The sequence below is a fragment of the Bos indicus x Bos taurus genome, chromosome 19, assembly GCF_003369695.1.
Source record: "Bos indicus x Bos taurus breed Angus x Brahman F1 hybrid chromosome 19, Bos_hybrid_MaternalHap_v2.0, whole genome shotgun sequence".
Taxonomy (NCBI): domain Eukaryota; kingdom Metazoa; phylum Chordata; class Mammalia; order Artiodactyla; family Bovidae; genus Bos; species Bos indicus x Bos taurus.
In genome coordinates this window covers 49517220-49532728 of record NC_040094.1, presented here as the reverse complement: position 1 = coordinate 49532728, position 15509 = coordinate 49517220, and the positions used below count along the sequence as shown (strand labels likewise).

General features: G+C 42.6%; 1 protein-coding gene across 2 annotated transcripts in view; it reads left to right on the top strand.

Moving 5' to 3' along the window:
* TEX2 (testis expressed 2) overlaps window positions 1–15509 on the top strand; it is a 114352-nt gene that overhangs the window by 57690 nt on the left and 41153 nt on the right. For both annotated transcript variants that reach the window (XM_027517676.1, XM_027517675.1), the window contains exons 3-4: window positions 12499–12699; window positions 14220–14559. In XM_027517676.1, coding sequence (XP_027373477.1) covers window positions 12499–12699; window positions 14220–14559 — 541 coding nt within the window. The remainder of the gene's footprint in view (window positions 1–12498; window positions 12700–14219; window positions 14560–15509) is intronic.

Sequence of the window (15509 nt, the reverse complement as noted above, 5' to 3'; positions counted from 1 at the left end):
CAGCTTCATTACATTCAGCCAAAAGAGACTTGTTGCATACAGCCAGAAAAGGTTGCTCTTGGTTGGTCTCTTAGAATTCTCAGTACAATGAGTACAGGAAATTAAAAAAAAAAAAAATTTTTTTTTTCCACATTGTACCTAACTGAAAATACCCTGCCCCTGAAATATGTCACTTAAATTTTCTGTCTGGCTTTTATAATCACAGCTATTTCCCAGTGCCCTTGTTGCTAGGAGAGTGTGTCAGGTGAGGTGTCTCAGTGCAGACTGTCTCACTTACCCCATGTTTTGAGTTGGCTGGAGAAGCAGCTGTGTGGAAAATGCCTCTTGATTGCGTAGGAACAGTGGCAAGGATGTCAGGCTACCCTGGAATGATTTTTTTTTCATCTTAATGTTTTATTGTAGGAAATTTCAAGTATACTCAAAAGTAGAGAGAAAAGTATAATGGATCCCCCTGAATCCAACACTCAGCTTCAATAATTATCAACATTCTGCCAGTTTTCCTTTTCACCTGTGAACTTATGGCATGGCTAACCCATAATTCTGGTCCACCTACATGTAACTACAGCTTGTAGCATTACTTCCTTGGGAAAATGCATCCTGAATTCCTGCTCGGTACTGGAGGACCATCCTTTGTGGTTTTGTTCCAGGTGTCATCTAGGAAGGAGGAGAGAGGCGTGGGCATTATGAGTCTGAGGTTTCTCAAATCACGTTTTTTGTTTTTTTTTTTTAGAAGAGTAAGACATTAACCGTGAAAAAATGTCAATGCTAGATACTTTTTCACATCCAAATTTTATGTGTCATGTAAAGGAAGATACAAAACCCATCGAAGATTGTTCTTACTGTACAATAATTAGCCTTTAAGAACTAGCTTTTCGCCATTCCCCCAAAGACAAGAGATTATAGGCAAGATAGCCCCCGAGTATGAGCATGCTGGCTTCTTGGTGCCCCAGCGGCTCTTGTGAACTCTGTTTCATTCTGTCTCTCCATTCAGTAGTCTCCAAAATAGGTTGCTGAAGACACAATCCAAGAAGAAAATATTGCAGTTTCTATTTGCATATGTATTTTTATTCTTTATCTGTAAGAAAGTAAATAAGCTTTGCTTATATTTAACGTGCTACTGCTGCTAAGTTACTTCAGTTGTGTCCGACTCTGTGCGACCCCATAGGCGGCAGCCCACCAGGCTCCCCTTTCCCTGGGACTCTCCAGGCAAGAACACTAGAGTGGGTTGCCATTTCCTTCTCCAATGCATGGAAGTGAAAAGTGAAAGTGAAGTCGCTCAGTCGTGTCCGACTCTTAGCAACCCCACGGACTGCAGCCCACCAGGCTCCTCCATCCATGGGATTTTCCAGGCAAGAGTACTGGAGTGGGGTGCCATTCCCTTCTCCAGGGAAGGTGCTAGAAGGGTGATAAAAAGCTTGATTTCATCTCTGTGAGAACTGGAGTCTGGAGATATTATCAACAGAGAAGAGGACAAGACATAGAAACGACCAGTGCCAGCACCTTCTCTCACAGTCCCTTCCCAGGCAAGCCTCAAGAACAGACAGAAGTAGATAGGGTGTTCCTCACCCAAAAACGTTCCTTTCCTAAGTTACTGAGGGTGAATCGCTTCCCTCAACCTGGGCTTCTCTTGTTCCACCTGAAAATTCAGAAATCTAGAGCCTGCCCATTTGTTGACCTTTGGTCAGTATCCTTGGAAATTATCAAGAAGACTGTTTGAAATATGGATTTACATCCATTAACAGTGAGCCTCACCCTATAAAGTATATATATTGAGCCTTGATGTGTCAGCTGAAGATAGTAAAAAGCTGTTAGAAAGTAATAACTAAGTTAGTGAAAAGGCTAATTATTAAATATTTCATTTTTTGCTCTTTATTACTGTTTTTAATTTTTATAAAAGCTGTATTTTATAAACGCTGTATTAGAACATGTATGTATTGATAGTTTACAAGTAAATGTATATATTGTGAGTATTCTCAAAAAAATTTAACTGATAGGATGTGTGAGCTAAAGCTGATTTACTAATTTATTTGCTTGCTAATCTGTTTTATAATTTCAACACTTGTTAATATGATTTAATGTTTACTGTGTATTGACATAAATCAGACCTTGATTATTTCATTGGTTCATCTGATATTCAGTGTTATTTTTCTAATGTACATGATTGTTATTTCCTACCTGAATCACTGTCTGCCAATGCAGATACCTGATTTTGCAAGCTGCCCCAAAAGACAGGAAAAACTAGGATGACAGCCATTCTCCCAGGCTGAGACTGTGGCTTTAACCCTGACTCCAGTGCGTCTGGTGATACTCCCGTGAAGGTGACCTTGAAGCCAGCAGTCAGAGGATGTGGATAGTATTGATGCTGGTGCTTTCGTCCCTTAATGGACTTTTAATTTTTTTTAAGATAGTGTCTTGAAGCAGCATTTATTTTGAATGTTTTTTGGCTTGAGCCTGTCATTCATAGTGTGAGTTCTGTGTCCGTAGTAGGTCTATGTGTCTTTCGTGGGTAAAATCAGATTAGCATCTAAAGTTTAGCAGACTGTTCCTGCCATATTCTCTAAGTCCATGATCTGTGATATTATGTTTTAACTGATGACTCTGGTTCTAAACCATTAATACATCAAAAAGGGTTGGAGCCTGGCAAAGTGAAAACCCTGCTTATGTTTTAGTCTGGGGGACAAAAGAAAAATAACCACATTTTTGTGTGCTTCGGAGATGATTTCAGAGGCAGGGACCTCTGGTCCTGGCTCTGTTCTTATGTTTAGGGTTTGCTCCTTCTCTGAAAGACCAGATGAAGGAATGATGCAGGGGCAGGCAGCCTTGTGGCCAGCACAGCTGTGTGACAGCGGGATGTTGGCCCAGGCACTTCACACACTGAAGACAGAAATCCCCATTGCTTCTTCAGGCCAAAGGGCTGTCGAGTTTCTCTGGTCAGCTCAACGTCAAGCTGACGAAGAGAGCACTGGCCTTGACCTCCTGATCGGCACTGTAACTGAAAGTGAGCACAGTAGTAGTTCTTCCAGAGTTTATTATTTTGCAAAAGGTTAATTGTAGCTTTTAATCTTCTCAAGTATTAAATGAACCCCTTTATAGATTGTGGTTTGTACTTTCAGCCACTCACGGCTTCTAAATGCAGCAGAGAATTGAAGAGAAACCCCTGACCTTTTACAGCTGGGATCACAGGACCAGACTGTGGGCCACACAGCTGCAGACCGGCTGACTGTAGTCATTGTCCCCCTCAGCGGCCGGCCCTGTGTCTCCATGCTGACAGTTCCAGCGTCAGAAAGAAATAAGGCTTGTCTAAGACTCTCTAGTGTGGGTTGGGAGTGTCTCTGAGTTCTTTGCATGCATGCATGCTAAGTCGCTTCAGTCATGTCCGACTCTGTGTGACCCCACAGACAGCAGCCCACCAGGCTCCGCTGTCCACAGGATTCTCTAGGCAAGAACACTGGAGTGGGTTGCCATTTCCTTCTCCAGTGAGAAGTTCTTTAGTTGAGCTGTTGAAATGGAATGAGTTAGTAACTGTATCTGTTTCCCTTTATTCCCACCCCTGTGTCCCATAACAAAACAAAGTTGGAGAAAAATCTTACTTGGTAAGCAATTCAGGGTTCAGAACTTTAGAACAGCTGAGTAGCAGACAGTTGGTCACTATATGGGGAACAAGATGAAGGCCCTGGAACTGCTGTGCTGCTCACAAGATTGGATTTTTGGCAGCTTTGGTCTGGAAATTCTATGTATAGCTTCATCCAGGGAGTAGGTCAGGCCCCAGGAAAAAGTTAGCTGATTGCTGGTATCAGAAGGCAGTCACGGGACTTCTGGTGGTGCAGTGGTTAAGACTCCATACTTCCATTACAGGGGGGTGCAGGTTCGATCCCTGGTTGGGGAACTAAGATCCCACATGCCACATGGTGAGGCCAAAAAAATTAAAATTAAAAAAAGAAAAAAATCTTGTATTTTGGGACTTCTCTGATGGTCCAGTGGTTAAGACTCTGAGCTTCCACTATAAGGGGGTGTAGGTTTAATCCCTGGTCAGGTAACTAAGATCCTACATGCCACTCGATGCAGCCACACACACAAAAGAAGCAGTCAGAGTTTGTCCTGGGTAATTGCTCTCTGCATGGGCAGCCTGGATTCAAGTTAGTAGGAGTGCATTCAGGGGCAAAACAGGGAGCTTGGAGAGCGGTAGTGCCTGGCCACCTGTTGACCTGAGCCTCCCAATGGCCAGTCTGCATCCTGGGTGCCTGACAATGTGGATCAAGCAGCAGCTCTTGTGATTCTCTCAGGGTTTCCTATCAAAGCTTGTGATGTTCCAGAGAGCCCTCCATGGGAGTGGGGACATCTAGGCTCCAGTCACAACACTGCTTTCTCTGAAAAGTATTAGAAAGTGTTAGTTGCTCAGTCGTGTCCGACTCTTTGCAACCCCATGGACTGTAGCCCTCCAGGCTCCTCTGTCCATGGAATTCTCCACACAAGAGTACTGGAGTGGGTTGTCATTCCCTTCTCCAAGGGATCTTCCCAACCCAGGGATCAAACCCAGGTCTTCTGTGGTGCAGGCAGAATCTTTACCATAAGAGCCACCAGGGAAGTGGCTAATTCAGTTTCCAGGCTGGAAAGCATTAACAGTGTTCACTCTTTGGTATCTTTCTGAGTTGCTTCTTCTCTTATTCTGTGCTCTTTGATGCAATTATGGTTTGATTCTCCTCTTTGGGAACAGTGACCAAGTCTTCTACTTCAAAGTAAACCCTGCAGCCCCTGCGCTTAGTAGGATCTCAGCTCATTCCTTTGCTTCTCTCCACCTGAGCAGCCACAACTGTGCCTACAGGCTGTGATGGGCACACCAACCTGTCCTGCTTACTTGTGCTTTACAGATTTTATTCAGTACTCATAGCCACCCTCTGAATTAGGCTGCATTTATGTAGTCAGTCAACAAACGTTTGTTAACAACTGTGGTTGTCTTGTGGCATCTTCAGTTAAGTAAACCAGGCAGTTAGTGAATGAAGGATAAAGGTAACAAAGAACAGGGTTTAGGAAATCCAGGAAGCTCCCTGGGAAATGTGATATCTTTTCCGTGACCCAGGGGTTGGGCAGATGTTAGCCCGGCTGAAGGTGGTATTGTGCCATGGAGATGGGGTAGGAGCCCAGACCTCAAAGGCAGACAGACTTGGTTTAAGTCCCAGATCTGCGGCTCCACAGACCACTTTAAAAAAAAACAACAAAAAACCCCACTGTCTAAGCAAATCACTTAACCTGCCTCACCACTTTCCTTACCTACAAATTCTGAGGGAATTGGCAGAAGGAGATAATTCATGGGAAGGCCAGGATCATAATGTGAACTGAAATGCAAGCTTTTATAACGAATACTAATATTAGCCTTTTAAACATCACATGCATATGATCTGTTCCTTTTCTACATGCAGACTGAACGTCAGTAAAGTACTGTTGGGACTTGGCTGGTGATCCATTGGCTCAGACTCCAAGCTCCTAATGCAGGGGGCCTGAGTTCAATTCCTGGTCGGAGAACTAGATCCCACATACCCAACTCTAGATTTCCAATGCCACAACTATGACCTGGCACAGCTAAATAAATAAATATTTTAAAAATATATATTTTTAAAAAAAATTAAGTACTGTTAGTGTGGAGAAAGTCATTCTGGCATGAGCCTAGTGGGAGGTGGGGACAAGGGAGGCATGAAGCTGGGGAGACATGCCAGACCCTTTTATAGGTGAGAAGCCGAGGGTCTGAGGTTAAGTGTCCTCCAGCCAGGCAGTCAGTGGTCGAGCCAGGATCAGAACCTAACTGTGTCACGCTCTTAGTGGTTCTGCTGATGGAGTGAGTTGCTTTCCATGCCTGTGTTTGGACCAGCAGCTTTCATGTCATCAAGTAAAATCAAGGACCCAGACTCACTGAAGCTAACAAACGATTGTTGCAGCAGACAAGCAGTTCAAATCCTGATTTGTGGGTTGTATTTATTCGGTTTTGGCAGCTGTGGACCTTAACCTCCGATATATTTTTAATACAAAGAAGAGAATGGGTAGTGCCAGAAGGAGGAAATATGAAGATAAAAGAGGAGGAGAAACCACAGATGCCTTTGTACTTGGAGCACAGCCTCGGGTGATTGTGAAAGGATGGGGGTTGGGAGAAGGAGGGTCAAGCCCGCCCCAGTCCTAACTGGAAGGGGAATTGGCAGCCCCTCCGCTTTGGGTAAGCGTCTCCTGGACTCTCTCCATGGGCCTCCGCCTGCATCTCCCTGCCATCCCTTCTAGTGGGGCGGGCAGGGTCCTGTGGTTTTGGGGACTTGAAACTGCCCCACATTCCTCAGAATCAGCCTGTTCCAGTGTTCCTGCAGCTTGGCGGGTGGCGGAGGGTGGTCTGTCCCTGTCAGAGCCATCAGCAAAGGACAGCCACGTCTCCCCTCAGAGCTGTGGCCACATGGGCGGACACAGGCAGTGGCCCAGGGGAACTCTGTAGAGGGCTCAAGTGGTGGCTCAAGCGGCTGCATCTCGAGCCTGGCTTTGTGGCTAAAACCAGTCCCTGAAGCACCTGGAAACAAACGGTTGTTCTCGTTAACCAAATATAAGAACTCGGCAAGGAACAAAAACTGAGCAGCTGTTTGTTAGGGTAGTGCAGAGTGATGGTTCTTCGCCTGAGCAAGCCTATGAGCATGCCTATGTCTTGTCTTTTCTACTAAAAATCAAAGGAATAAGCTAAAAATGTTGTGTAAGTTTGTTCACAAGTTGAGTATCTTTTAATGCGCTTATAGAACTTCATGAGCTTTTAAACAGTTTTAGCCTGTTAGCTAGATTACTTTTGTTCTTATTCCTGAGCTTTAAGTATTTGATGTTAGCTTTTTAAAGGGGTTTTGAGTTTCTAAAATAGCATGGTTCATCTGGAGATGACTTAGAGTATCTTCTCATTTAATAATAACACACAGCATAAACCTGCATGGATGGAAGTATCTGTAAGAGGAGGGTTTTGACCATTCTGGTTGAGCCCAGCACCTAGGTTTAAAAAGCTGGAACGCCAGAATTGGGCCTGGCTGTCTAATAGAGTGGCCCCCAGCCATGTGTGGCCACTGACACTGAACTGTAGCTCTTCTGAACCGAGATGTTCTCGAAGTGTAAAACACACACTGGATTTTGAAGACTTAGTACAAAACAAAGACTGTTTAGTACCGTGTTTACTACAGAGTTCTGTTAGTACAAACAAAAGCCTTTTTTAATAATTTTTAATATTTATTACATGTTGGAATGATCATTTGGGGGCTTCCATGATGATCCAGTGGCTAAGACTCCACACTCCCAATGCCAGGAGCCCCAGTTCGATCCCTGGTTAGGGATTTCACATGATGCAAGGAAGATACCATGTGATGAAACTGAGACCAAATAAATAAATATTTTAAAAAGAAATGATAATTGGTTATGTTAGGTTAATAAAATACATTGTTAAAATTAATTTCCCCTGCTTTTTTCTCTTTGGTATGTCTACTAGCCACTTTAAAATTACATGTTTCCATTGCTAAGAGTCGGACACGACTGAGCGACTTCACTTTCACTTTTCATTTTCTTGCATTGGAGAGGGAAGTGGCAACCCACTCCAGTGTTCTTGCCTGGAGAATCCCAGGGACGGTGGAGCCTAGGGGGCTGCCGTCTATGGGGTCACACAGAGTCGGACACGACTGAAGTGACTTAGCATAGCATAGCATAGCATGATGCACATTTATGGCTCATGTTGTATTTCCATTAGATAGTGCTTCCCTGGATAATTCCACATTTTCTGACTTAGGAAAGAAGAAATGAAAGCAATTGGAGAGAAAGTGAACGTCGCTCAGTTGTGTCCAACCCTTTGCAACACCATGGAATTCTCTAGGCCAGAATACTGGAGTGGGTAGCCTTTATCTTCTCCAGGGGATCTTCCCAACCCAGCGATCGAACCCAGGTCTCCCGCATTGCAGGTAGATTCTTTACCAGCTGAGCCACCGGGGAAGCCCAATTGGAGAGAAACAATCAAATCTTTTATTCTTAAATTTCTCTCACTCATAAATAACCTGTCTAGTCTTAGGAGTTTCAAAAAGGGAAAATTCTTTACACTCTTTCTCAGAGACTGTCCTATATTTGAGATAACTTCACAATATAATGCTTGTCTTTTTTCCTTTCATACTTTTGGTCTGGTAACTGGATGGTAACTATAAGGCTGGGAATTTTATTAAAAATTTCAGAACCATGTTCATGCTGTTGGCTTTTTTATATGTCTAGTATAATCTTACATGACTGGAAACTAATAAAAAGCCTTTTATATGGCCATGTGTGTGTTAGTCACTCAGTTGTGTCTGAGTCTCTGTGACCCTGTGGACTCCTCTGTCCATAGGATTCTCAAGGCAAGAATACTGGAGTGGATTGCCATTTCCTTCTCTGTTCATATGGAGATATTATTGCAAAAATGTTTGTCATATCAAATTATGATGATCAGGGACTTCCCTGCAGTCCAGTGGTTAAGACTCGCCTTCCAGTGCAGGGGGGGTGCGGGTTTGATCCCTGGTCCGGGAGCTTAGATTCCTCATGCCTCATGGCCAAAAAAAACAAAACTTAAAACAGAAGCAATATTGTAATGAATTCAGTACTTAAGAAAAAGCAATCCCAGGTGGGGACCACGTGCCCAAATGGCTCCTAAATGACACCGATAGCAAGTTGCCATTTCAGTTTCATAGTCCTTCCTTGACCATTAGACCTTCTTCAGCACCAGTCCATCCTTCCCTCCTTCCATGGATTCTTCTTGGTTTTAGTAACATTGCAAATAAACATAACCTGGTCTTGAGCATGGCTCTGAAGCAGCCCAGAAAAATCAGATCTGCTTCAACTTTTCTATTAATCTAGTTGCCTTTAGGAATTTAAGTGTAGTAAACCTGTTATATGTAAGAAAGTATTTTCTACAACCAAATTGGATAAAAAAGAAAACTATGGGTCATATGTTAGGATATCTTTAGTGAAGAAGGTTTGTGTTTAAAAAGACAAATAAATACATTTATAGAAAACTCTGCCCAACAATAGCAAAAAGCATATTTTTTATAGTGTCCATGAACCAGTCCCCAGATAGAAAATATTCTGGGCCATAAAACAAACGTTAACAAGCTTAAAAGAACTGAAATTACACAAAGCACATTCTCTGATTCTAATGGAAATAAACTAGAAATCAATAACAGAAAAATATCTGAGGAATTCCCAGATATTTGGAAATTAACAACACACTTGTGATTAGCTATGGGTCCAAAGATAGTCACAAGGGAAAGTAGAAAATATTTTTAACTGAATGAAATTGAAAATATAGCAAATCGAGAATTAGAGCTGACAGTGCTTAGAGAGAAGTTAATAGTATTAAATGATTATATTAGAAAGGAAGAAATATTATCTGTATCAGGACGGAAAGAGAGAGCATCACTTCAGGCTCTATAGTAATTAAAAGAATAACAGAGAAATACTACAAACAACATTATGCCCAGAAGCTGGATAACTTAATGAAATAGACAGATTTCCTTATAAAGTATCAAAGCTCACTCAAGAAGAAATAGATAACCTGCATAGTCCAACAGTAACTAAAGAAATTGAATTCATATTTAAAACCTTTCTATAAAGAAAACTTAAGACCTACATGGCTTCCATAGCAAATTTACCAAACCTTTAAGGAAGAAATGTTATTTCTATACAAACTCTTCCAGAAAATAGAAGGAACACTTCTCAACTCATTTTATGAGGCTGCTGCTGCTAAGTCGCTTCAGTTGTGTCCGACTCTGTGTGACCCCATAGACAGCAGCCCACCAGGCTCCCCCGTCCCTGGGATTCCCCAGGCAAGAACACTGGAGTGGGTTGCCATTTCCTTCTCCAGTGCATGAAAGTGAAAAGTGAAAGCGAAGTCGCTCAGTCGTGTCCGACTCCTAGCGACCCCATGGACTAGATAATACCAAAAGATACTGCAAAAAAAAAAAAAAAGAAAAACCTTCCCTCATGCACTGGGACAAATGAACAAAGCACCAGCAAACTGAATTCAACAATGTATAAATAGCGTAATAGTTGTGTTGTGCGGGTAAACTGGCTCCCCAGCTGGTGGGGGAAGCCCTCTGTATGGATTTCCATGGTGTAAATCTCCCACCATAACCAATTGGCAAGTTACCAACATAAGGTCCCTGAACGTGGAGTTGGACAAAGATGTGTGGAATCAGCTCTCGTGAGCTGGTATAATCCAACTTCAGCACATCATGATCCATACATAATTTTCCCAAGAATGCAAGCTGTTCAACATTCAAAAATCAGTGAATGGACTGAAGAAAAAGACAAACTGTGAACCAAAAGTTGCATTTAGTTCTGTCCTAAGCAAAATAAGCCCACCCAAGCTGATGCTCTGACCGTCCACTGCACTTCAGACCTTCCAGTGCTGCTGTTTCGCCTGCCCCCTTTTTTTGCATCATTGCTTTGATCATTGCCCTTTCTTTTCAAACACCTAGATTACACCCTCTTCCCATGGCCACTGCTTGCTCATCCAACATTTTTTAGATAGATGCAATGACTCTTTGGGAGGATGGAGAAATATTTCTAGCTCATTCGAAAGATCTGAAGTATATAAATCTATATAATTGGCTCTTAAATTTCATACACACACACCCAATGACAAAGAAGTGTATTTGTCTGTTTTTATTTCCAATCACGTGCTCAGGATACTCTTTGTGAGGACTTTTTTTAATGGTTACTCTAGTGGGATCGTGGAATGGTGAAATGAGGACCGATTCCTCTCTACTGTTTTGGGAGTACCTTTGGGTCAAGAATCTTGTTCTTTTAAAAATCTGTGTATCAACTCTTGACACAGTGCTTGGCATGTAGATTCAGTGAATGTTTTGATGAATGGATGAAAGAATAAAACAGAATTTTGAGAATCCCTCACTTGCCAAGGATCTCAATTCAAGATTTTAGTGTGAGACTCAAATACTCACCATGGTAATGGCTATTCCTTGAATGGCAACCCCAGCTCCAGTGTAGTGATCTTCAGCATTTTTCTGCTTATTTCAAAGACATTTATGAAATGAGGAGAGTGGGAACATAGTAATTAAAATTCCCTAAAGGACTTCATTTAAAGAGATCTGGGGCACCCATATCATCTGAAAAAGTACTGTGGGGCTGGCAGTGTTAAATGATGAATACTGACTACAGCTAAAACCAGCTTTAGACAATTTTATAATGGTGTAATGGTGTTGTGTATTGCCTGTACAGTTCAATATGTTTGCTCTTGGGACTTCTTTGGTCGTCCAGTGGTTAAGAATCTGCCTTCCATTGCAGGGGATGTGGGTTTGATCCCTGGTCAGGGAACTAAGATCCCACATGCCCCGAGACAGCTAAACCCTTGCACTGTTGACTACTGAGCCCTTACTCTAGAGCCCATGCTGCGCAACACAAGAAGCCCAAGCACCGCAGTGAAGACCCAGCACAGCCCCTACACACACACACACACACACACACACACACACACACACACACACACACGTGTATATATATGTTTGCTCTTTGTATTCATATGTGGATTTTTAAACATACTAATGGGTAGGGGGAATCTGGAACACAACTTCAAAAGTTACTATATATCTTTGAATTTTGGTGTATTGTTGATCATATCTGATTTATTTAATGCCTCTTTCTTTTTTTGAAATAGCATATGTATAAGTGCAATTTATTTATTTATTTTTATATTTTATTTATTTATTTTTGGTTGCACTGTGTCTCCGTTGCTGCATGCAGGCTTTCTTTAACTGTGGCGAGTAGGGGCTTCTCTTGTTGCGGAGCACAGGCTCTAGAGTGAGAGCTTCAGTTGTGGTGGTGCATGGGCTTAGTTCTGCTAGGCATGTGGAATCTTCCCAGACCAGGAATCGAACCTGCATCCCCTACATTGGCAGGCGGATTCTTATCCACTGCGCCACCAGGAAAGTTCTATTTAATACCTAACTCTTGATCATCTGCTTTACTATGTGATTTCACTGAGATACAATTGGAGAATGGTGCTGTAACATGAGTTAATATCGTCTGTGAAATCTCAAAGATTGTTTTCAGGCGGGCTGAGAAATGGATGTGTCGGGTTAATTAAGAAGAACAGATTGTGTGGGATCACTCGTCCCCAGAGGAGGTCAGGGCGAGAGACTTACATTTACATCAAAACAACATTTAAGTTTCCTGATTTGCTTATCAGCTTCAAAAAAAGCCTTTAATTATTTAAGAAAATGGACATTATCTTTTCCAGCCTGAATCCAGGTTTTTAGTTATCAGAAACATATCAGAATACTCCTCAGCACTGATTATCCTTCAAGCTAAGCAGCTTGTCTCAACAGTCTCTTGTTAAATAAGTTAGTACTTCCATCATTGTCAAGTTTGGCTTCGGTGTCCTGAATACCGAAGTGGCCATCGTTTTCATACTGAGTCAGATGTCTGTTTATTCTCATTTTATTAATGGAAAATTTTCTCCATCAGGGATGGATGAATGAGATTTACAACTATGATCCAGAAACTTACCATGCGACTTTGACACATTCAGTCTTTGTTCGACTTGAGGGTGGGACCTTGAGACTTTCAAAGCCCAATAAAAATATATCCAGAAGGGCAAGCTACAATGAAACAAAACCAGAGGTCACCTACATCAGCCAGAAAATCTACGACCTCTTGGACAGCAAGGTGAGCCTGTCTAATTTTGGAAGCTTAGGTGAATGAAAAGCATTTGGAATCTTGGATGCTTTACTGTATGTTTTTCCCTTAAAAAGGTTGTGTGTGTTTTTAAAGTATTAGTCTAACTTAGAGCAGTACCTGTCAGACGTTAATGTGCGTATGAATTACCCGAGTGTCTTTTAAATTGCAGAATCTGATTCAGCAATTATGAGGGGGCCCTGAGAGTCTGCGTTTTTGTGACTCCCAGGTCATATCTATGCTGCTAATCCACCGACCACACTTTGAGAAGCAAGGCATCATACACCCTTCTGACTTTGAGAGTTAATTTTTTTGGTCAAACAAAAAGTCACACGTTACAGTGCTGGCTAATAGACTAATGGAGGCCCTATAAATTGGAAATTATGGATATATATGCAAAATAACCACATTTTGTTAAAAGTATGACATACTTCTGTTCTTGAGAAATGTAAATTATTTGTTATTCCAAAAAGCTGTAGGTTTTCTGTTCTTCTTAAAACTCTCATGCATGATCTTTGAGTTTCCCAAAAATTGCAGAAGTTTTTAAAAGTTTTTTTTTTTTTTTTTAATAAATTCATTCTTGAGGTTGATTAACTGGAGCTTCCTGTCAAGATCTAGTTTGATAAATTCTTTTTCCCCTCCTCAGCTTAAGTTTGGCCTAGGGTCATTAAATTCAGTTCATGCTACTGCTACTGCTAAGTCACTTCAGTCGTGTCCGACTCTGTGCGACCCCGTAGATGGCAGCCCACCAGGCTCCCCCGTCCCTGGGGTTCTCCAGGCAAGAACACTGGAGTGGGTTGCCATTTCCTTCTCCAATGCATGAAAGTGAAAAGTGAAAGTGAAGTTGCTCAGTCATGTCCGACTCTTCTCGACCCCATGGACTGCAGTCTACTAGGCTCCTCTGTCCATGGGATTTTCCAGGCAAGAGTACTGGAGTGGGGTGCCATTGCCTTCTCCAATGCATGAAAGTGAAAAGTGAAAGTGAAGTCGCTCAGTCGTATCCGACTCTTAGCGACCCCATGGACTGCAGCCTACCAGGCTCCTCCGTCCATGGGATTTTCCAAGCAAGAGTACTGGAGTGGGGTGCCATTGCCTTCTCCGAATTCAGTTCATATCCAGACTTAATTGATGATAATCCTCTAAATGGTTATTGTGCTACTGTTACCTGGAAATCATAGATATTTGTAACTGGCAGAAGTTCTTGAGCATCTCCTTCCTGGACTTATTTTGAAGAAAACGTCATTTCTATAAATTTTAGTTTCAAAGGTTCACATGCCACAACTAAAGATCCCATGTGCTGTAACTAAGACCTGGCAGTCAAATAACTGATAAATAAATATTCTAAAAAATTACAGTTTCTCTAGTCGTGTTATGGACAGATGGTAACTCTTCTACGTTCATCATTGTAGTCAAAAGTGACGCTGACGTCTGCGCCTGTGCTCTCCACGGTAGTAGTGCTCATCATAGCCAGTTCTTAATTTAGCATGTAAATCATTTCCCTTTCTCCGTAGGTTTATCTGGTGCCTAAAAGTCTGGCTCGAAAAAGAATCTGGAATAAAAAGTACCCCATTTGTATTGAGCTTGGTCAACAAGATGACTTTATGTCTAAGGCCCAGACCGACAAAGAAACTTGTGAAGAGAAGCCACCAGCTGAGCGGGAGCTGGGAGGCGAGGACCCTAAGAAGCCACCCCACCCTCAGGAGGGAACTCGATCTGGCCATCGAGATCAGATACTCTATCTCTTTGGGAGAACTGGCCGAGAAAAAGAGGAGTGGTTTAGGAGATTTATTCTGGCATCTAAGCCGAAGTCAGAAACCAAGAAGCCATCTGGTGTCTCTGGAAGTAAAGCAGGTAATGACATGTATGCTAAGTGCTTATGTATTTTTAAAGGGCCTGTGAGCAGATTGAGAGAGCCCCAGGTAGGAAGGAAGCCCACCCTGAACTGATGACTGTCTGCCACCGAAGGTGTGTTCAGGGGTCATTTGCCTTCTAGGCTGCTCACTGCAGTACACTGAACCGAATCATTTAACCATCGATGGAAACATTTATAGTTTGTTTTTTTTTTTTGTCTTTGCTGGTTCCTTAAGGAGTATATTTATTTTTACATATTGAGGTTCCTCCAAGAGAAGCAGCAGCAGGAGAACCCTAGTTATAATAAGAAGGCTGGTGAAAAGGCAGCTCATGCTCTCAAGCTCCCGGCCTTCAGCATAGCCTCCATGCCCAAGACCACCATCCAAGTGCCAGAATCCTTGGGCTCCTGACTCGCTGCATTTGCCTCAATCACCAGGCCCCTGTGCTCATTTCCTGTCCCTCTGTCCCATGTACTTTGCTTGGAACATCACTGACTCTCTCACTGTCCTCCAGACAGTGCCTGGAGGACACTGGCTTTGCTTTCTGCACCATCTTTGCTTTTTGCCTATGCAGTTCCCTCTACCTGGCATGCTCTTCCCCACCTGGGCCGGGAAGATTGCCCACTATTTCTTCAAGGGGCAGTCCAGAGGTCACTGCCTGTGGAGGTCAGTGCTGGGGGAAGCGCCTCTCAGCTCTCTCGGGCAGAGGCACTCTCCCTATGCTTCCCAGTTGTGCTTCAGTTACAGTGCTTATTACAGAAAACTGTGCCCTTGCCTGAGTTCAAGGGCAGTTATTGTGTATGTCTTGATCTTTTTCTTAATGTGGAGTTGGCCCAGAGAAAGTGCTTGATTAAAAAAATGTGTTGAATGAATGAATGAATGAAAGATGGTGTATTTGTCCATCCACAGGCTTATGGCAGTTCCAATTAGCTTTCTGCCCCCTTTCCATGT